The sequence below is a fragment of the Papilio xuthus genome, unplaced genomic scaffold (assembly GCF_000836235.2).
Source record: "Papilio xuthus unplaced genomic scaffold, Pxut_1.1 DF827714.1, whole genome shotgun sequence".
NCBI lineage: Eukaryota > Metazoa > Arthropoda > Insecta > Lepidoptera > Papilionidae > Papilio > Papilio xuthus.
In genome coordinates this window covers 3,835,790-3,859,777 of record NW_013530935.1, presented here as the reverse complement: position 1 = coordinate 3,859,777, position 23,988 = coordinate 3,835,790, and the positions used below count along the sequence as shown (strand labels likewise).

The window sequence follows — 23,988 nt, the reverse complement described above, 5'->3', positions numbered from 1 at the left end:
TAAAATGGTAGCGCAACAAAGTTTAAAGTATTATAAGTTGATGCCACCAACATAATGCCGCGACAGCTTAATGCTTGAGGTTAAAAAAAAGGTGTAGGAAAAGCTATTCAAATGTCCTCTGCTCTCATTGTTAGAGTTAAGCTTTTTAAAATAGATAGGAGCAAAACAATAAACTATCTGAGACGGCTTTTTAAAATATCTTTTGTTCTAAAATCAAAGCTTCCATCTCGACACAATATTAACATCTCTCGAATATCAAACATAAACAGAGGCTTAAAGACGCGACTATGGAAAAAGAAAGTTTAATTATTTAAACGCCTTATAACATAATGAAGACAGACAGACAAACGCTGATGATGGTAATATTATATATAGTTAAGGATCGTATACAGTTAGTACTTTATCTTCTTTTATTCTTATCAGAAAGTTTGTCTTATCCATCTAGAAGAATCACTATCTCTGACGGAGACCATTATCATGGGTTTCTGAGATCAAATTCGCCGTTTAAATATATTATCTCTGTCACATCATAAATAAAGACAGTCGATCGTTTTACACAGAGAATTTGGTCTCAGAAATCAACAGTTAATCGATTCTTCTCTAAATTATTTATTTCTTGTCTACTTAGAACTTTTATGTTTAAATCATACCAATTCCTAACTATTCATCAGCTCAAAACTTTCTCTATCCAATTTATATTTCCATATTGCAAAATAAAAAACTATTTACCCAGTATTAAAATACTATAATAGCATTCACTGAGCTAATCTGCTGTCTAACCGTAAAGTTTCGGCTGACCGAAGACTAATTATAAATTACCTTTCACCCGATTACAGTGCGAAATTGTACTCATTCCGTTCCAGTGAAGTTCAATTTTAAACTGATGATAGATCGATTTGTTCTTATTTAAATCCCGAAATTGTTCCACTGATTTAAATCCCGATCGACATAACCAATTTGTTACGTACAAACTCAACATTATTACGTCGCATACTTACCATTTGTACTTATGCCTAATCTTACTAATATTATAAATGCGTATGTTTAGATAGATAGATGGATGTTTGTTTTAAGTTATCTCCAGAACGGCTGAACGGCTCTATGAAATTTGACATGGATGTATAGAATAGAACAAAGTCTGGAAGAATACTTGAACACGGACGGACGGAGTCGAGGGCGACAGCTAGTTACTTTGATAATAAGGTCTACAAGTGGTCGTATAAAATTTGACTATGAATATAAAATAATATCTTAATTTTTAGTTTTACTTGAAGACATAGTCTTTGTTCTATTTCTATTAGTTCGGATACCGGGTTACATAGAAACTTATATCTTCCAACTCCCTCTATATTACGAACATATCTTATGCTTTCATCGGGAGAATAAAAAATTCTTCAATCTTTTACGTATTTTAATTAATATAAACACTTATGATGTACAAGACTTTCAATATCTCAAAGTTTTCACTTTAATCGAATGTTTTTCAAAAAAAATCTTACTTTTTCTATAGTTTGTAAAGCTGTTGCCGGACAGTATCACGTCACTACAGAATATGTGAACGCTCTAAGTGCGATTCACATGTCGTGTGAATGTGCTCTTTTATTTTTGCACCATTAGAACCTATTCAATTCGTACATTAGGGAAGAAAGCTATAAAAATGGAGATAAAAAATATTTCTCCCATAGACTGAGAATTTCATTTACTTGCTTTAAATAAAAATAATAATGGACATGACTGTGTAATAGAAACAGAATTTATTTTATACTGTCTCCTTTGGATTTGGAAGAAATAATTAAATTTTTAATATTAAAACACATAGTAACGTATACCATATAATTAACTATCTACATGGCCACCGATATCGTAAATCAAATTAGTTTTCTACGCTTCACAAAAGTTTTTAATGCATACTAGAGCATGAATAATAAAGTTCCAAATATTTAGTTCACAGAGCCCTTTGCGCACAGAATCTAACTAAATAAGCAAATAAGGCTAGGAAATGTTAATGAGGGAGGTTGTTGGGAAGATTTGTGCATTGCATTTTTGCGCTTTTAGCATATAAATGGCCCTAGAGACTAGCTAAGATTGCAAATTTACACTGACTGCGAGATTTTACATTGTTTCCGTGACCATAGAACGAGCTTTCTATCACTAGCGCCGTGAGAAAGGTTCTCTATAACGAGTAAATAGAAGATACATCATTATAAGATTTATAGAAAAAACTAAGCAAACTTATTTTAGAATGCTTTTAATAAACATTATATTTATTATATAACTTCAATACGTAGAACCATAAAACAATTCAACTCATATTTTTTGTCACTGTAATGCAGAAAAGTATATTTTGTATTGTTAAATATAAAGCATAATTCACTATATACAAACTATAGGAATATATTAACTGTCCAAACAACTGAAAGTGCAGAATTGAGATAAAATGTTCAAACGTTCATTCGATGTGCATTTACGGAGATCGCTTGCACGTTGTTGGGCTATCCGCGTCGCCATCTCGAATACGCCCTCCGTACAACTCTGTGTCGAAACGCTTATAGGATAACAGATTGTAAATATCTATTATTACAGCGGACTCAGGTGTGCGTTTGTTCAGTATAAGTTATGGAGCCTTTCCTTAGCAAAATATATGACTGTCTTTCTGCAACAATGAATCGTCGCACATTTACCGGTAACACTTTACGGTTTCTATAAGCAATAGTTTATTGTATTCATTTCAATACGTTTAAACGTTTAAATAATAAACAAATATATAACAAATGATTGATTGCTCAACACATTAGAGACTACGGCTTTACCATAAGTCTACAACTTACGTTACTAAAAAATCATCTGTAGCTTACCGGGTAATTAGTCTCTGCCATCATAAGATGATAAAAAGACTACAAATGCCATAACCAAATCAAACATTCTTAAGTTTGGAATATAAGAGCTTAACAAGTCGATAGACGATCCACAGCGAAAGCTAAGAATTGAATAATACTACCACTATAATAGTTATTTAAAATCTGTTAACCTATTAGAGAACGGCAAATTGTACAAGTCCACAGTCCATAGCTAGCTGAGATCACGCGGATAGTGCACAATTCTATACAAGTCCAATGCGCCCCGACGCGGCGTTTGAACACTTTATCAGTTGTATTGCGCCTGTGTTGTGCTCGTTACAGCAACAATCGACATGTAACTCATAATCTCGAGCACGTGCCGGCTCGCAGCGTCGTGTAATTATTGTCTATTACAAGGTGCGTGTTGGACCCCCTTATCGAAACAACGCGGACAATTTGCAAACGCAAATTCTCGATCGTTTACACAACCTGCGAGAAGTTATCAATTTATTTGTCATATTATATAAACTATATTATTTCAAGTGTTGCATGTTCCGTGAGTTTTTTCTGAGCTTAAGAAACTGATATTTATTACACAGTGATGTGGATAATATTTAAAAAAGGAAAACTAAATGAGTTTGCAAAGTACAAAATACAGTGGCAAAATACGCCATCATCTATTACTTTAAAATATTAAAGGGCTTAAATTACGAAGAGCTAAGATAATAATATCTCCCTAAACCACCAAAAACAATTAAATTAATGCAAGGATCCATCTATTCAAAGTGGAATTTGAAATTATAAACTACATAATAAGGTGAATTTATTGCTGAAATATTATAGTAACGAGTTTGATTTTACAAAAGAACAAGGCAGACGGGGATTGCAACCGTTAGAGACGCAACGAATGGTCCAGGCACACGCGAGTCCTATCAAGATGTAGGCGCATATTCAGAGTGGCAAGCGCATTGTGCACACGACTGTACACAATGATGTTACCCGAACAGGCGGCAGCGCTTATCTAAACATTTCTCTATTGACCCTCTTTGTTGGAATCGCAAATCTAATGTAGAAACGCTACTTTATTCTATCAGACATATCTAGAGATATGTAAACGCTCAACGCTCGAGACAATTAGGTCTACAAGCTCTGCAATGGATGTTGCATTTCACGTTAGAGATAATCTTGTCTCCAATAGAAGTTTCCTACTTCGGATTATACAATTAACATCGGCGTGTATCTGTTAAAACTGTTTGTACCAGAATAACGATAAAATAACGACTGAATTTATTTACATTCAGATTTTTATTACTGTGAATTACTCAAAATATACGATAATTTGAAAAGACAATAATACTTCATAATTTACAATATAACATTCAATCAATCAATAATTGTATTTTGTTTCTGAGAAAATTAATTATAGTTTATTTACTATATATTCATATTAGTAAGTTAGGCTCCAATTTTAAACTTAAAGCTAGGTAACACACCTTCATTTTAACTATACAGTCTTTACTTAGCAGTTGGATTGTTATTGTTAAAAGAAACTGAGAACTGTACAGTTTCTGACAATAACTATGTTGCCTATATACCTACGAGTTAACTGAACAGTTGAACTGCCCAGTTAAGACTGTGCAGTTAAAACTGATGTTGTGTAGCCAGCTTTTAATAAATTAATTTTTTTATCCTAACAGATATCACCGATACATGACAAGGAAAGTTTTCGAAAGTATACGTAACGTACAGATACGTAATGATTTCTTTTATCGCAAAGTGCATTCAAATTTACAACTCGTCACCGTGTCCGAATCAATGCAACTTTCTGAAGTTCCCTTTCACGCGATGATTTGACGAAAGTCTAGAATAAATCAAACAAAAGACATACTCGAAATTACCTTTCATTTCATTTATTTTGTACAATTAGATAACATTTTCTAATACTTCTTGCGAAACTACTACATTTGTTTACTGTATTACTCAACTCCTTGTAGGGATATCACGGATAATATAAAGTCTACAGACATTATGTTAATTTTTATTGAATCGCAACATTTCCATTTGCCCATGATGAGTGATAGGGCAACAATATTTTACTACGCTTGTTCAGTGTACTCTGCTGCTTGTACTTATCCCAACCGTACATTTCAAAAGCTATAAAGAATTTTGAATCACATTTCTTTTTCATACATTTCTAACGACGGTAACCACTTCCTTTCATAAAAAACACAAAATCACTTTTTTAAAAGGTTTCGTCTCTTTATAAAAGGTTATTTTTTTCGCATTAACCACATTTCGTCAGTAATTTTGTATACCATTGTCTGGCTAAAGAATGCATAATTGTCTTTGCTTTCAACGACCATTGCTGCAACGTTTAAGCACAGTTTATAGTCTATTTAACCTCTGGCCGCAGCGACGGAAAGAAAGTTACATGCTGCGTTAAACAAGAGAATTTCGGTCAAATTACAGTTTAGTAGCTTTTTACTCTAATTGCACGACAATTATACTAAATCGCTACTATATAATTGCAATCGTCAAAAACCTCGCATTGAGAGCGGGCAAATCCATGACACAGACTCACTGACAATGACAGTGATTTGGGCGGGAAAAGTGAAGCATAATTGTCATTACAGCTTACAGTCCGTGCCACAAAAAATACACAAAAATGATCGGAATATATTTTTTTTATTATGAGCAGTGTACTTACTTTTGAATTTTAGAAAAAGTCTCAGTAAAATAAAAGATTTTTACAAACAGTGACTGTTTTTAACACGATTGTTAATCTTTGTGGTGGACGACAAAAAATGATGAGACATGTTTACATACACATGTTTAAAATAATACATATCTAAATTGTAAACACATTTCTTATAAAATCGAATCGATTACTTTTGATTTGCCTAGCCTTATACGTAACTAAAATATATAGTACATTTTACCTTCCAAATGTTAATAGCAATGAAAATAAAATAAACATAAAAATGATAAAGTGCAACAACATTTATGGAATGCACTGTAATGTGTTACTCTTTCTCTAACGGTACGTGAAATGCCCCAAAATGACAGTTAATGACAACGAAAAAAAATAATGACAAAATTGGCCTCAGTGTTACCATCACTAATGATCGTGGACGTGCTCTATTGTCAGCTATTTAAATAACATACCATAAACTATTACTTTTTTATAAATACTTAATAGTCGGTAACGCTGGTATAGTAACCTATATTTCAGCCGCACAATTATTTAAAAAAAAATCTCATTAGTAGAGTAGATGAAAATAACATTTGGTGCGTGTGATAAATTAACACACACGCCATCTAATGGCAGTCATTATCATTATATAAATCATTTTTTTCTGTACATTAAAAAATCAAAGGGCGAAAGTGTAAGCAAAAGTGGTATAATAAGACTTAATTGTTGAATCAGAAAGTAAATTAAAGTCAAAATTGACTAACTAACAATAGCAGCTCCCGAACGCAACTCGACTTTCTCCACTCTGAGCATTAATCAAAATGAATTAATATAAATAAAAATTACCTGTATATTGTTTTTCTTTTGTATTTGCTTAGAAACCTCTGGCTATTGTGACAATCATTTAAAATAACACAAAGGATTATAACTATAAGTGTATATCTATAATATTTTTTATACTCTTTTTTACTCGTAGTAAAATATATTTTGTTTACTTTCCTATTCAAACAATGCTCTAAATTTGAATTTAATAAGCCCGTCTTTAATTAAGTAACACATAATTCATTATTTTAACAATGAACTTTCAACGAAAGTGTTAATTGTGAACTATTCATAACAATTTAAAAGTCAGTCAATTTACGAATTAGATTATGCAATTTTCGTTCTATTTTCTGAGTAAATTTAAAATTAAAATGCGATATGAAAGTACGTTAAAATACAATAAACAACAGTTAGATGGTTTCCATTTTATAGTCATTCGCTCTAAATCATTTCTAAGGCGGTATCTAATTAAGATAAAGAACGTTATCTACTGAGGCTTAATTTAGCGTAATTAGAAATTTCATTTTCATTATGTATGACTAGCTTATAATTTGACACAAAATAATGAAAATGATCCAATAAATTAGTCTAAATGCGAGTTTTACCAAACAATTTTTCATAATGTAATCTATAAATGCGAATGTTTAGATAAATGGATGGATGAATGTTTGTTAAAAGGTATCTCCAGTACTTCTACATGGATCCCACTGAAATTAGGTATATAACTAAAACATAGTCTAGAAGAACATATAGGACACTTATAAAGTTTTTTTTTTAAACTCTAACAAAAGGAAAGTAACATCATTTGATTCGGATTTTATTCCACCAATGAAGATGACACTATTTTGTAAGGTCTTCAAAAATATCGCTTCTAGTAACACGACAACGCAAACGAAGTTGCGAGCGACACAAATAAGGACCTAAAGTAATAGTCTAGTAATAATAAGTCGGATGACTTCTGCCTTTATATTGATAAATCGATAATCGAATTTTTTTAGCCATAATTTTTAAACTTAGAGCACTAAGTACACAGTAAAGCTCACACGGTGCGCAAACGCAAGTGTAAAATACCGTAGACAAAGAGCGGACCTGTCGTCGGGAGCCTGTCGAACATTAATTGTCCGGAACATATACACGGACCAAGATTCATATGCAAACACTGTCTTGCCCTCAACTGGGGTTCATGTGAACAGTTAGCAAACAGTTAATTTATATTTGACAACCCTCCGGAGCTAGCATAAATTAACTAACTTAATTTAGGGTTGCCACAAACTTTTGTTTTAACATCTATTACCTAACCAAATGAATCGTACAAGTGTAAAACTTTTTCATTGGTTATCGAAAGTTATTGAATACTTACTAAATTTGAAATGTAAAATAAAAGCAGCAAAATCATAAATCAGTTATGAATAACTCAATATTTATCTGCACCGATTGCTATTCAAAAGCAATTAACTGACAAAAGATGATGGATGAAAAACTGCCTGATATAGATCGATAGACAATCATTATAATTAACTTAAAAATCGGTCATCATATAAAGCCTTTAAACGGAACTTTAGAAAATTTATTTTATGCATTCATATTGTATTCCAATTGCAAATTATATTTTTGCAAATTAACACACGTAGAATTTCACCACCAGTTCACCCAAGACCCAAGAGAGACGTATGAACATCGAAATATGTTTTAACGATATTTTAAGAGGAAAGATTTCTTACCGTATGTCTCCACTACCAAAACTCCTACATAAAACAATATTGTTCTCTATTTTTCAACGTAAAGAAAAGGAATGACGTATTTGTAGACGTTTTCAACTATTTAAGACTAAAAATAAAACACCCAATTCAACTAACATTTTGATTTAATACTCTGGATTTACAGTATTCTTATTACACAAAAAAAAGAAATGTAAATATAAAAGTAATTTATGAACAACTATTACAACGGTTGTTATTTTTGATTAATAAAAGGTCACGTCACGGCACGGCAATATGAATTGACGTTTAATAACAATATTTGACTCTTCCTCGTAACGGTCATCTGCTGTATTTATTAATGTTCTTTTCGTAAACCATTAAGCGTTTTGTTATACCCGATCTTATCTAAATGGATTAAGTGAAAATAATCTTCGAGACTGTGGGGCCAATAAAATCGAAGATTCGAATCTCTACGACCCGCCCAATCGTATTACTAACGAAAGTATGAAGAAATTCGCAAACATACTTTTATACTATTAAATGATATAATCTATACCACAAATACTGAGCGTCAGTAGCTCAAGCGATAATCTGGAGACCCTGGGTTTGAATCCCGCCATGTATTTTGCAATTTACATATGTAATCAGGAAATCGTGATGCAACCAGCACATATCTGAGAAGAGTTTCAAAGATATGTGTCAAGTCAATCAACCCGCACTGGGCCAGCTATGGTTGATTATGGCCTATTCACCCCTAACTTAAGACTCTCAGGGGAAGTATAGTGAGCTGATGATGATGATGATGACACACCTCAATATATGTCTTAACTCAAAACTCTCGCTACATTAAATAGCAATTTCCCAATCAAATTTCCATGAGACGAAGCGTTTCCATGCCTTCCCAATAAACATATCTAAAAAATCTGTATCTATATTATGCAAGAGCCTTCTAGTAATGGATATATCCATATGTCATAATTTAGTTATAATTGATAGTTTGTGAAGTGGGTCGCAATGCGCGGAAATGGACACTCGCGCCAGTTTCACAATTAATTTGTTTGTCACGTTGGGAAACTGGTAAAAGTGATTAGTTTACATGACACTATGATACTTTACGCAATGAAAACCCTACATTACTTACATATAAGTTTCCACACATTTACACACATACAAGTGGCGCAAATGTTTTCCTTCTCAACTGTTTTTATTGCAAGCTTGTGTCAAACTGGTTCAATGCATGGTTTAAAATATTATATATTGTTTATAAACAGATATTGGAGAACAATACGCTTGAAATATAATAAAAATTCATGCTCTATCTGATTCTTAGAACCAGATAACATAATATCCTTAACAAGACATTTTTAATGATACATTTATTTATATTATAAGTTGGCAAACGAGCAAGTGGCCACCTGAATATATGAGGTGCAACTTTTTAAATGCTTTCAATCTCTAAGAAAATAAATAAACATTTCGTTTTAATAGTTTGTTGTTGCCATTTTCCATGGGATGTAGAGGCGTAGTCCATTAGCGCACACAATTTCCTCCAGACCGTAATTACCGCGCGAGGCCTGGCGCGCCGGATGACGGCTCCAGTGTCATAGGATGTGGCAACCAATGTTTAATGCACAATGCTAAAATTGTGCATATAGAATATAAAAGAGTTATTCTGTATAGAAAATTTCTACCACTTTTATTTCGGTCCTAATATTTACCTTATACATTAATTAACTCACCGAGAACAGGCATTATTGAAACAGTGATTGACCTTTATTTTAGGGGAAATAGAGAGAGAGAGAACATATGTTAATATTATGAAACACATATACTCACAGGTTTCAACTGTCTAAACACTTTTACTAAAACATATTGTTATCTGTTACCTTTTAATAATTCAAATACTATTAAGATGCATCCTTTGCTTTACTGAATGCAACTATTAAAAACAAAATACGATCGCACTAAAATGTATAATAACATACTTTAGAAATAAACCATAAAACATGTAAACATAAACATAAACCAAACAGGGAAAGGCAATTAAATTACAACCAACATTGTAATTGTAATGTTTAGAAGGGAAGCGAGAATCGTGCTGCAACGCGCGGTAGGTAGATGTAATAAAAAATAAGTATGGATTACCGGCAACAGCCGTATCTTTTGTATAATAGTTGAAAATAAGATAACTATCGATCTACTTCGACTAGCTGATACACAATTAGTAAATATTTATAAGAAAGTGGGATGATTTGACAATATGATATCACAACCATTAATCTCCACTCGCAGCATGCCATGCTACTTTTAAATCGTTAAATTGCCCGCCCGTTTTAATATTGCTGCCGCGTTATGAAAAGCATAGTTTAAAAAGAAACTAACTCTTTGAAAGAGAAACGATGGTCTCAAGAGATAACGTTAGATTAGTGTCACGTTTATAGTTTTTTAGCAAATACATTTAACTTCACAATCTAACTGAAAATTCCCTTATTATTTTACACCTATAAAAACCGTAAAAGGACAAATCAAGATTATTAATTCTCAGATAACTTTACCAACTCTTAAGTTTCTAAACTGATAAAAACACGAGTTATCCAAGTTTCATTTTAATATCTTCCTGTAGGTTCTAACTCTTAAAAATATCTTCTTTTAAAGACAAATATTGGTTATACATATTCATCAAATTATACGTCACATATTTTTTTATATACAGGCACCATCCCACCTGATGTTATGTGTCGTTGTGATCGATAGACGATACACGCTATCTTAGTAAATGCCTATATACTTTTTTAACTCAAGTATTAAAGAAGTTCGTCGAGCGGTTGAACTGTTCTGATTAAAATTTAAAACGGCGATAGATTACAATCTTATTTAACACATACTACCAACTTATTTATCAATCTCATGCTGACAAAATCGCGTGCTACAGTTACTAGTAATATAATAATAGCAATGTAAATAATGTGCTCGTATAGTTGCAAGCTATCTGCAACCAGGCGCACGGTGTGATGTCGTCTTACAACTGCATTCCTATACATTACCCAGTAGCCAGCTGCCAGCCACAAACTGATCACTGATTACATTTTACATGTGGTTACATCAAACAGGAAAAACTATATCTAAGAATTCAATCGGAAATCTATAACAGGTTGAAAGAAATATTTCTGATAAAGAGAAAGTCTATAAAATGAAAATGTCTCGTAAAATAATAGTATTAAACTACCACCAAAAAGAAAAAGTTAAATTATATGTATATAAATGCTAGCTGTCGCCCACTACTCCGTCCGCGGGGAATTGAAAAAAAAAATTAGCAACCTATGTGTTCATCCAGGCTATGAACTACATCCATGTCAAATTTCAACGAGATTCATATAGCCGCTCTGGAGATCCCTTCAAACGAACATCTATCCATCCATCCAAACATTCGCATTTATAATATTAGTAAGAAGTAAGATATAGCAGACCGTGGAAAATATGTCAGAAATCAAGTTTTGAACTGAAGATGAAAAGATATCGAGGAAACTTTTAAATAAATATTGCAAAGAGGAAATGTTAAAATAAAATTAGGTCGCTTTTAATAGTAAAATAGAATCTCTACAGTTACATCACCGAGGAACCAAAACAAGAACTCGAAGAATTAGAATTTCGAAATTTTTACATACATACATTAGTTAAAATTTAGATATAAAATAACCTAACCTTACAGTATAGTCAGCTTAAAAAGGTACAGATTAGTAACAAATATGTATTCAATTTCTTTTCAAACGTTACGTATAGATATAACATTGATTTTAATACGCTATTTCTTGATAAGAATTGGTCTATACCACATCGTATTGTCCCTCGTAGTCGTAACACGTGAGTGCTTTTCTCTGTTAAATCGTTAAGTTAAAGATAAATGTCACATTTTCGCACCATATAGATCGAAAACCTTATTACTAGATACCGTGTCTAGTTTGCAATAAGTTATACATGCAGGCTCATTTTATTAAAATACTAGCTGTAGCCCACGGTTTCATCCGCGCGGAATTAAAAAGAAATTAGTAAGTAGCCTAAGTGTTCTTCCAGACTATGCTGTCAAATTTCATCGAGATCTGTTCTGCCGTATTGGAGATATCTTCAAACAACCGGATGGATGGTCTATCTATGATCTATACTTTAACATTTATAAAAGTAGTAAGATTTTTGTAAGCTTTTATTAGTGTGCGGAAACAATTGCCAAAATAATGACTAACCAAAAATATTGCCTTTAAACATAACAACATTTAAATTTCAACAAGCTATGAAATTAAAAAATTAGATTGAAAAAGACTTTTGTGTAGTTTTTACTGATTTCTTGGAAAACTTTCTGTCAGTACTTCTAACTTTAAATTCGTCACGCAAACAACTAAATAAGTAACGGGTAATGCAATACGTTCAATTAATAACCTAAAATCTTCAAATCGACTGTAAAGAGTGGAACGAAATCAAACCAGCTGTAGAAAGCTGTCATTTTGCGAATAGCAGATCGCAATCGGCTTTCTTTAAAGCAAATAAAAGTAAATTTTAATTGAAGAATGATTTGTATCTGATTCTGGTTTTGTTGATTATATTCTTGTAGAGAAACTTACCGAGAAATTATTTATTCTTTTCATAAATATTGTTTGTTTAAACTGAAATTCTCCGAAGTCTACCGCTATGCAGTGCTTGCCTATTGCTTATTTCAATCTTATTTTATGAATACTTCATCAATATAATTATACTTTCGATCGTAAAAATCGTGTCCATATTGATTCTGTACTTTATTCTTCCTCTATTACGTGTCGGTATAATGAACGGAATTAACTCATTCTATCTAACGGGTAGCGGACGTAAATCATATAGCAGTGTCCATTAAGCTGGGCTTGAGTCTCTTGCTTATCAAAATTGCCACATTAGATAACCAAAGATTTTGCCAATAATGTCTATTAATTTCATAACTTCTTTGGAATCAGTGCTTTTAAAGTGAAACTTATTCTGTATATGGTATGGCACAATAGACTAGATTTGTCGATGTGAATCGTGAAAGTCCGCGCGGAGTTACAAAAAAATAGTAGCCTAGTTCTTCCAGACTATGTTATATATGTTTGCCAAATTTCTTCGAGAACCGTCCAGTCTTTCTTGAGATATCTTCAAACATCCATCCATCAATCTAAAAATTCGCATTTATATTAGTAAGATCGTAAATTTCCCAACATTGTCAATAATACAATAACACTTGCATGAATACCCAAAAAATTACATTTAAAAGATTCCAAAGCGCTTGTCATTGAATCACCATCCGTATTCAATTAAACAGCACAGTTATCGTTAAAAATCACATTGCACCTAAACTTTTAGCAGATAAGCTTTCTAACGCCTCTGAGCGAACGTATCGAAATGTGGGAAACGGTCATAGGTCGATAATTCGCTCCCGTACAAAGTTTAGTGATGTACCAAATGCATCGTGACCATAGCGTACAATATATTTTCTTGATCAATTGAATAATGTTTCTTGAATGACGTCGATTTAATTCACTGCAAGTATAACTTTCTCTACGGACGTTACGCTATTTATGACTTGCATTGAGATCTATTATTTATCTATATCCATGATTAAATGAATAAGAAATTGATGACTAGTACTATCATTCGATATTTTCTAAATACCCCAGAACTTTTCATCATTTTCATGTCCATTTGTGCATTGATACTAAAAATAATCTTTCATTTCAATACATCACTGAATATACTAAAACAATACTAAAACTTTATTATTTGGTTTATTTCTGCGTACCGATGCGAAATCCCTACGTTGTTAATGCCCAATCATTGCTTGCTATATTGTATGTAAAGCTGATTAATGATAGTTGTTGCAAACGCGAAGACAATAAATTCCAATTAATCGAAAACATTACTTTACTTGCTCAGCGAATCCTTTGGAAATAAGCGATATTATATTCATGGAAATTCAATTAAAATACGATACTGTACCAAAATTTTTTAAAGATACTTAACTCTTAAGCGCACGCAATGAAATATTTTCAAATCGATAACGTTTTTGGAAAGTCAAGAACGAAACTACGACTTACTGAATCTTCGACTTAACGAAAAAATTAAGTTTTTGACGAGTAATTCCTAGTAAGACTAAACTACTTGCCAACATAAAAAAGAAAACTAATTATAACGAAACAATGAAAACGCATGTTTATATTTCCTACAATTATTTAACGAGTTAATCGCTCCCCAAGGCGCCATCCTTCTGATCTGCAAGCGCTCACGTCAGTCAGTGTACATTGGGTGCACGATTAAAAGAAACGTTGCAGCACCGTACATGATGCGCTGACATGGATAAACTATTATATCAGCGTAATATTAAACAGAGATGCTCGTTAGAATCGCCCCGGGGTGGTCGTTAATAACGTTAAGGTGCAGCCACACTAGCGACTATTAAACGTATACAGTCAAAACTGGGTAAACGAGAGTCCAAAGGACCGCGATATTTTTATCGTTTATAGAGTTTGTCTCTAACCAGAGCCATTGTCTTATAGAGGTCTCGCTTATCCAGGTTCGACTGTACTTCATGAATTATGACAAAAAAACTCCTCTTTTTTGTTTTTAATTATCTCTTATACTATTTATATCCTGGATACCGTGAAGTAAGTGTGTACCCTGTTTTATCATTATCATCATCATATTCCTCCTCCTCAATTCGTCCACTGCTGAAACCCTGTTTATTAAACCCCATAAACCTTTTCATCTTGGTCATCTTGGCTTGATTAGTCCATGCTCTACTTATAGAAATGGCAAGAAATATTGCACGATACTTTCTTTGTATTACGCTAGTGTAGTGACGTCTTAACTGTTGCAACATATACAAGAAACGAACTCGTACAAATCTCGCGCTGTAAGTTACGAAAGACGACGTAAATATAAACTGGAATAGCAACAAAGGGACGCCGCTGAAATAGGCCGGGCGCACTTCCTACTGGATCTGCGACTAGGAAACCATGACGCCCTAAAATTAACCATAGCTCAGCCGTGTCTCGCGCCACTCGAATTAGTTGCGTTGTATTGAATAGCATAGCATTTATTATAACAGCTTTACTAAAACAAAAATAACTCAATTTAACATAATTATGCATGCGACAACGAGAATCGTAACGCTTTATGTAAATACCAAAGAAGTAATAAACTTCTTACAACTTTTTATAGCTACTTTTGAATATATCATGTAATTTCGATCACATTGCGAATTCATCACGAATTTTCAACTAAAAGCTATCAAGTTAACTTGCATTACAAAATAACTGTTAAATAACTTAATTAGTGAAAGAACAAAATTTTGCAGCAGCGCAACACTAGCGCATAAACGGTCCGCTTCCGAGAAACATTTACACAACAGGGAAATGACTGAAAGACGTTAAAACCGTGACTTGCAGGAACACAGCTGGAAATAGATTTCGCTATACTACTTTTGCAGTGACAGTCTGCCACTTTAACAGTCGATCTAGATAAATAAAATATTATCTTTCACGGCTTATTTAAGATTATCTGTAGCCCGCTATTCCTTCCGCGCGGAATTAAAAACAAACTTAGTAGCGTAAGTGTTCTTCCAGACTATGTTCTACATCATGCCAAATTTCAGCGAGATCTGTTCAAAGAAACATCCATCAATCCATCTAAACATTTGCATTTATAGTTAGTAAGATTTGAAATAAAAATGTACAAGTAGTATTGATGATACCTAACGAGCAGTTTATGCCCAAATGGAAGTATAAATAATGCAAAGTAAACTCATAACATCTTTCAATCAATTATATTTAAAAAAATATAATAGTTGAAAAGAAAAAAAAACATTTAAAAGCATTACATAATAGCATAACTCACCAAACAAAATTTGGCACCAATCGAAAGTCACTTACCTGAAAAGAAATAGACAATATATCAGTGTGCATTAAAAATGATTAATGGGCATAGAGAAAATCCATTGCACTTTACGTTTTATGGTACATGATTGCTATCAATCAAACGCATCTGTACGGCACTAAATACTCGACCTGGATATGCTTAAAAAATTACAATCATTGACTTGCATTCGCGTGGGATCGTCACGAACCGTACCGACTTCAAAAATAAAAGTCAAGTACGAACCGAATTTAATCTTGTGGATACCGTAAGCTAATTGTTTTTATTTAATAACTCCGCTGTAAAACATCAAATGACGAACAAAAAACATTAAAAAGTAAAATATTTGTGACACCAAAAGTATCACGTGTTATCAATCCATGGACTCGAGCTTTTCCCAGGTTTAAAGAAAAATACATATAATGTAGCATAGGTTACTTGGTCGAAGAACAACTTGTAGAATATATAATTTCTACGCTTATACGGAGCAAGTAACAATCCGTATTTAATAATACGGTAATAATAAAGGTAATCCTTTACAAAATTCGTACCTAATATAATTTTATGGGTTTCTAGTCACGTAGGTGATGTGTCTTACAAGCTTTGTGCGAAATTCTCGAATCAAACTTTCTTGATCCAACCAGTTTCCTTTTGTTCACAAGTAAACCTGTTTTTTTTTTATTGCTTATCCTATTATATATAACGTGGTTAATACACGATCGATCTGACTTACGTTTATCTTGGTAGAGTTAATTCCTGGCTTATATCTGTACCGCAAACAAGTCAACTTATTACCATAATCCGAGGTTTTAATACACGTCCGAAGATAGCCGTTATTTTGAATCGCACACGAGGCGGGGCACTTTCAATGATCGGATAAAGATAGATTTTGTTAAGAGAGTCGTAGAAGTACAGTCACATTCGTTTGTAGTATTCTAGTTACAGAAAAAATGCCTTGCAATTCACAACAAAAACTCTGCCTCTTCTAACAAATAAACAGTTAGGATGATATCTATCTTATACTCAAATAAATAACCGTCTGTGAGTTATTGCATATACCCTGCACTGTTTCCTTTATCGTATGGTTTAAAATACGCTATTGTTACAATTTACCAGCCCTAAACTTTTCAAAGCGTCAAAACGTTCACGCGATTATCGCTTTAGGCCTTACGTACACAGGCTGAACTGATCGATTATACAATGATATGACTGATAAATGCGACGCAATTTGACAATATCAATCTCAACGATTTACGTTTCCTTAGCGCCTTAGAAGTGGATTACCGCCAGGTAACTCCACTGTACTTACATATCTTTACGATCTATTGTTTTGAGTCGAAACAATTTGTCGATTCTATCCAACTCACAGACGAAGACAAATAACATTCAACAGTTTCGGCATCTGTTGGTTTTTTAATACAGTATTATTAATTGTTTAGTGTTATCTAAATCGATAGATCATGGCTACTCGTAGCGATGTGTGTGCCGCTTTAAAAGATATTTAAAGATAGATTACATTGAATGTATACATCAATTTCTTTTCATCTTGCAATCACAATCCTTCTGTTTGGCTTTGATGCTTCAAATGTATTGAAATTAGTTTGGTGTAGGAATAGCATTAAAACAATGAGCATTTACCTTTGTTTCGTCTTCGTTTGTTGATACAAAGCCCAAAGAGATAAGAAAGATTTTGTAAGAAGCTACCGTTATTGATTTCAAAGCAACATCTAGTCTACCAATTAAAATGTAATATGTTAATTCCAATTAATATTAAAAGGGCATTCATTTAGTGGAGAAAAGTGAGAAAAAAACCGTTATAGAAGGCAATGTCCAGTTACATTTTATTTATACAAAATCAAAGTAATAAGTTTGAATTTGAAAACAATAAATCGGATGTATAAGGAAGAGGTAGTTTCGTATTAGGAATCAACCACAAATCAGTCGGCGTTCAGCGGAGCGAATCGGCCAGATTATTATGCGCTACCGGGCGCGGGCCGCGTAACTCATCTAACTCTATCGACGTGCCTTTATTTCGCCCTCCACGCTTACAACTATACAGTTACATCCAAGCTTTACATCGGCACGCAATTTTGCACACTTTTTTTCCAATTTTAAAAAGTTAAAAGATTAGTGGCAGCGTACACTCTTGCTAAGACACGCTTTCGTATCAAACCACAAGCCACTATAAACTTTGATTCAAAGAATATTCTAACGCAATATAAAGGTCTTTGTTGATCATTTGAGTAGTTTTGGATAAGACTTGAATTTTCTGTTACAGTAGATTCACACACCGATGTTATAATGAACTTTAAAAGGTATGAGATAAGCAAACATTTTGTGTGTTATACAAAGGTTACTTTTATGGCCGTTTCTAAAGTTCAATACATGTTTGATTTTATAGTCTATACTTTTATAATGTTTATGGCATTTAAAGAATTATTAGAAACATTACAAATTTTATTAAGTAAATGAATTAATTTTAAGATGTTATAACTTATGCCTTTTGAATATAAATACACTAATAGATACAAACAATTATCTATGGGTTGTCGGCACGTGGAACTATGACGAGCTATGTCCGGAGCACAGGTCAATGATCGCGATGCGCCGGCGCATTGTTCCGCAAATGCGTTTGAGATGAAACGAGAACAAGGAATCAAACCCGATTTTATTGAACGGATTTAATTTTGCACATTAAATAAAAATATGAAGTAAAGCTAACTGATATAAAAATACATACATAATAATATTGTTTTACCACTTGCAGAAAAGAACCGGAAGCAAGAGTGTGGCAGAAGGATTCATTCGGGTGACATAGCAAAGAGTGTATACGTGAACACTTATTGTTAAGAGCATACTATTTCTTTAAACTCAAGAGAAACGCAAGCATTTGCTGCGTTACTTCACTCTGTGACAGATTTACCTGCACCTGATTGCCGATAACATCTGAACAGCGCGCCAATAACTCCAACTCCATCAGATGTGTCAAACATAAATAATCGAGTGCATTTAATGAAATATATAACAGAAACCAACATAAGACACACCCTCGCGAGCAGTTAAAACACACATCTGTCACTTTCCAGCTGAGATGAAACATTTCTAATTTAAAAATTACGTCACAATTGTGTAATTTTACTGTCATGACCACTGATTGCAAATCTAATCGTATGTTACAGTTATTTCTAAATGAGATTTGTTTCTTAATCGGTCCTAGCCACCATTGAATATCATTACATGTCTACAAAAAATATTGGTTTAATTTAATGAAATAAAAAAACCAAACATCTTATTAAAAGAGAAGTAAGTCAAATCTTACATAAAATATCAATAAATTAATACATGATGAAAGCTTTGCTCTAACAACATTGACATTTAAAATGACATTTCATGGGAATTATAGAGCGCAGTTGATTGAAACAGTACACTGCTATTGTTCGTAATCAAATCCCGTCGTGTTTCCGGGTAAAAGTTTCGAATGACGGCCGTACAAAAAAAACTGACCGGCGCCTCTCATAGTGAAGTCGAGGCGGTGTCGAGTCGCGTTCGTTTCCAATTTTGAAAGCAATCATTTGTTACGCGGAGAACCTTTTCAAAGGTAAAGTGTGGAGGCGTTCCCTTCGCCTCTGTTCTCTAGCGATGTAACCATAAATATAGAAATACGTGATAGTTAACACACACATTTGTAACCGCATATTGTGTACTGTATTAAAGCCACTAATCATGCTTCCAAGCTGCATTCGCATAATATTTTTAAACGAGACATACCGATATACCTCTATATACCGTTATGTTTACATAAATCTGCATTATTCTACGCTACTCTACAACTTTCCATTTATTGAACCCTTATCTAAATAATATGACTGTACCTAGTAGTTAACATTTTTATTTATTTCATTAAAATAAGAAAACTTCATATAATTTTTCTAAACACGAAGACTTATAAATAATTTTCTACTGTTATCGACCAGTTAGCTTCACACCACTAATATTGTGACGTCTGTCTGCGTCATTTGTGTCAGTGGTGGAGCTGAAGATGTGTGACAATGCGACGCCGCTTCAGCGGAATGAACAAAAGCTGACGCGGCCCACTTATCAGAAGCTAAGTAACACAAACATAAGCAAACAATACGTTACGTCTGTTATAAGCTAAATTTTTACCACTTTTATCAATTACTATCTGTCGCCCGCGACTACATCTGCGCGGTATTAAAAACTTCCAGACTATGTTCCATTTGTATGCCAAATTTCATCGAAATCCGTTAGGCCGTTCTGTAGATACCTTCAAATAAACATCCATCCATCCATACATTGGTATTTATAATATTAGTAAATAAGATTTATAATATTAAATAAGAAGTAAGATCATCATCAGTTCAATATACACCCCCACTGAGAGGCTCGGAGACCCTACTATAAGTTCACCCTTTAGGTCACCCCTAAGAAGTAAGATAATCAAGATTAATTTGAGCGATTTTCCTTCAAAAGCTAGGATTTAGTTTTTTATCTATTTCATTCGTAAAGAAAATTCCTTTGGGAATTTTTTTCTTTCAATCAAACATACTAATAAAGAGCCTTAACTTTATATTCCTAGAGGAATAAGACAATGACATTATCCTATCCGTTCATCGAGCAAATTAGATGAATTGAAAGATTAGAAAATGATCAATGATCATTGTCTAGATGGATCTATGATTTCCATTTAATTACAATCATTGAAAAACTTAATCAAATTATAACCGACCACATTACGTTATATGCCTTTCTAATACCGTTATTACTCCAATAAGCAATGAATTTAATGAGTTAGTCTAGGATATAAAGCTTATTAGATAAGTATTCGTTTAAAGCTGATAATCATTTATGTATATGCAATAACAAAGTATGGAACATAAAGTTTCGAATGTGCGCAAAGGCAACACTAAACATAATAGATAAAATTGAAGACATAGGTTACAACGGAGTGCTTTCCAATGTCCGTTGTCCCTTACGATTTGTCAGCCAGATTATGTTACCAACTTTAAATATATGCAATGGAAATTATACATCAATGTTAGCACGCAATACATAAATAATATTACCCCGATCGCTTACAATCGAATTAATTACTGACTATTAAATCACAGCTTACAATTTGCTAATGCATTTAATTCAATTAAAGCATTTTTATAAGAGAAGGGGGGCAAAGGAGCAGCGAAAACATCGAGGTGATCATCGATGCCCATGGACATCTGGAATACCGGAGGATCCGCTGATGCGTTGAGATGAAATGGACCGAGCTATAATATTAAAAAATCCGACTAACGCCTACGGAAAAAAGAAATATTTATTAACACAGGCCACAGGTCTGCGAATTACACAGTTTCAAATAACCCTGTTAACCCTCTTACTGCCAGCACCAAACAGTAACAAAAGAGGGCGCCGTAGAAATCTCTTAAGACGATAGTAGAGATAATTACTGGGGAATAAGAATCGCTAAAAAGAGTCGCCTATTTTCTTAGTGCAGTTAATTTAGCTTCAGTCTACTTTGAGTAGCTACGGACAAGATAGTACACGCAGTACCGTTGTGAGTGGGCATGGAGCATCGAGCATTGGGCCGTGTTCCCGTCGGGCCTGGCGTGTATGTATGCTCGCTTCTTTTATCAGCCACTTGACGGGCCTGTAAATAACTCGCCCCCTTTTGCCAGCCGTCGATAGGTAACTGATAGCAAAATACAGTTATTGCACAGCTAAAATTATATTAACAAATGAAAATGGATAATTTAAATATTGATTTCAAGGGACGTTTTAAGAAATTGTGTCGTAATGTAGTGTGGATTTTCTTTAAAACGGCTATTTATCCATTTCGTCGCAAACATTTGAAGTCAAATATTACTGCAAATATAGTATGAATTATGTAGCAAAATCAATCACAAGGATACGAAAAAAGAAAGTCGAAGTTACAGTCAGATGAGACGTCAAGATGTGAGCCTGTAACATTAAGATAAGCATCGAACGCCCAACCTGCACAACTCAAGTGTAACAATATTGGCAATTAGAAAAGCGCAATATATCTCTGTCTGTTATAAGTACCTGTCATCGGTCGCTTATGAGCCTTAATTATACCCACAAGCAGTCTGCTACACTGATGAAGCGTCGCTTTCGACCTAACGGCGACATCTTAGAAACATTCATAATATGTCAACTATCAGGCAAAAACTTTGATTTTACACCAGTGTGGCTTAGGTATCCCATAGTAAATCAACGATTTATTAGATTGTTATTTTTGTAATGTAAAAATTAAACTGCAGGTTCTAAAGATGGTTTTAATATGACGCTTTTTAACTATAAAAATTTCCCTGCTATCTCCTTTAACGAAATCAAACATTGATAATAAATTAATTAACAAATCGATACATCAAACGATTAGTCGGTGCACACCGGCATTCTGCCATTATATGAACGACATCGCCTCGTGAGAGCATCGGATGCGGCCCGTATAATTGACTTTTACTCTTCACAATTACCAACCTCCTCTTATAGGCAGGAAGAAATTACTCAGTCAACGACTTCTTCTGAGCTTACAAATCTCATCTAATTGATAATCCATGCGAAAATGATAGAAAGTATACATAGTCTCGGTTGTAACCACTAAACAAATTTTACTTAAAAAATTGGGTCTGGTATAACGTTTCGCTTAACGAAAAAATCATTAGCCCAGTTCTATACCTAAAAGTTAACCTAGATGTATAAAAATAGTGTGTCACACAAGACAACATCAAATAAGCTTACATTGAAAATTGGAGCGTATTCACAAAAGCCCTGCATAGTCAGCTCGATCCATCAATCACGCGAGCATTATTCGTTGGATTCGATAAAGTTTGGCCAAAGACGAGTGCCAAGCAGCGACGGCGCCGAGGCCCGCACGACAATGTCACATGTTTAATAAAGTTACTGCCTTTTTACTGCTCGGTATACTTCGTCCTTGAAACGTAATTTGGACTACACGAAAAGGACTGAAATTTCCTATTACTCGTCTTCTTAACATTATACGTAATAGTCGTAAACTGTCTATTTAGATTTTGTTATACTGCACACTTTAAAATCGTTCTTGTCTCTATTAATCATTCTCCTAATAGATGTATGAAACTAAACATGTGTAAAACTATGAGGAATAAACTAAAATTGAATATATTCTCACCCGCGTTCAACAACATCCAAGCAAGTGTTGACCGCCGAGTTCTCAAACGTAACCTCCAGCAGCCCGGCTGACTCACTCACTGACAACGCCCTGAGGACAAACGGTAAAAAGGTTCTCAGGATATTGGAGTAGGGTATAAGAATACAGGGAATCGTAGAAGATAGATATAAAATGTAATTTTACATTCATTTTACCGTTCAAATGCCTATTTACTTTGATCTCTTTCAAACAAGTGTTATAAATAAGGAGCGTATTACTTAAACATCTTTAGTAATTACAACAACAAGATAGTAAGTTAATGAGCACTTTCACGAGACGGTTTAAAGCGATACAAGACGTTCGTAGATACGCGGCAATCATAAAGAGATCGGATAATTATCACTATATGATAACCTCTCGCAATAATCAAGGGCAATTTATATCTAACATCTTGATATTATATACAAAACACAATGCCTACCCGGAACAGTAAAATAAGTACAAAAAGAACGTCGTAAAGCTCTCATTCTAATAATTTTCATCTACGCATCAAACACTTCATAGAATATTTATATCGATCTCTGTTTACCATTGAAAATTATAATTATAAACATTAATTTATGAAGTACCTCTTAGTATAGGATAAATTAATATATCAAGGCCCCACGATAATACTTAACTAACACAAATCGAAACATAGGTAAATTAATTTAAAATCATATAAACAAAAAGTAAAACATTTTTCAAATCACTCAAGCTTAATAAAGGAAAAGTACTTTAAGTCTAGACGGTATATCTATACAACAAACATAGCTACGGGCGGAAAATGAGTAAGTTTCTCTCGTGCTAATGAGGCGCGCGTACAGC

The 23,988-nt window shown here is 33.5% G+C and overlaps 1 protein-coding gene across 6 annotated transcripts in view; it reads right to left on the bottom strand.

The window, feature by feature from the left end:
- Jupiter (microtubule-associated protein Jupiter) overlaps positions 1–23,988 on the bottom strand; it is an 83,545-nt gene that overhangs the window by 53,321 nt on the left and 6,236 nt on the right. For 4 of the 6 annotated variants that reach the window (XM_013310862.1, XM_013310870.1, XM_013310863.1 and 1 more), the window contains exon 2: positions 23,143–23,232. The exons of the other annotated variants lie outside the window; for them this stretch is intronic. In XM_013310862.1, the coding sequence (XP_013166316.1) occupies positions 23,143–23,232 (90 nt within the window). The remainder of the gene's footprint in view (positions 1–23,142; positions 23,233–23,988) is intronic. 6 annotated transcript variants of the gene reach the window in all.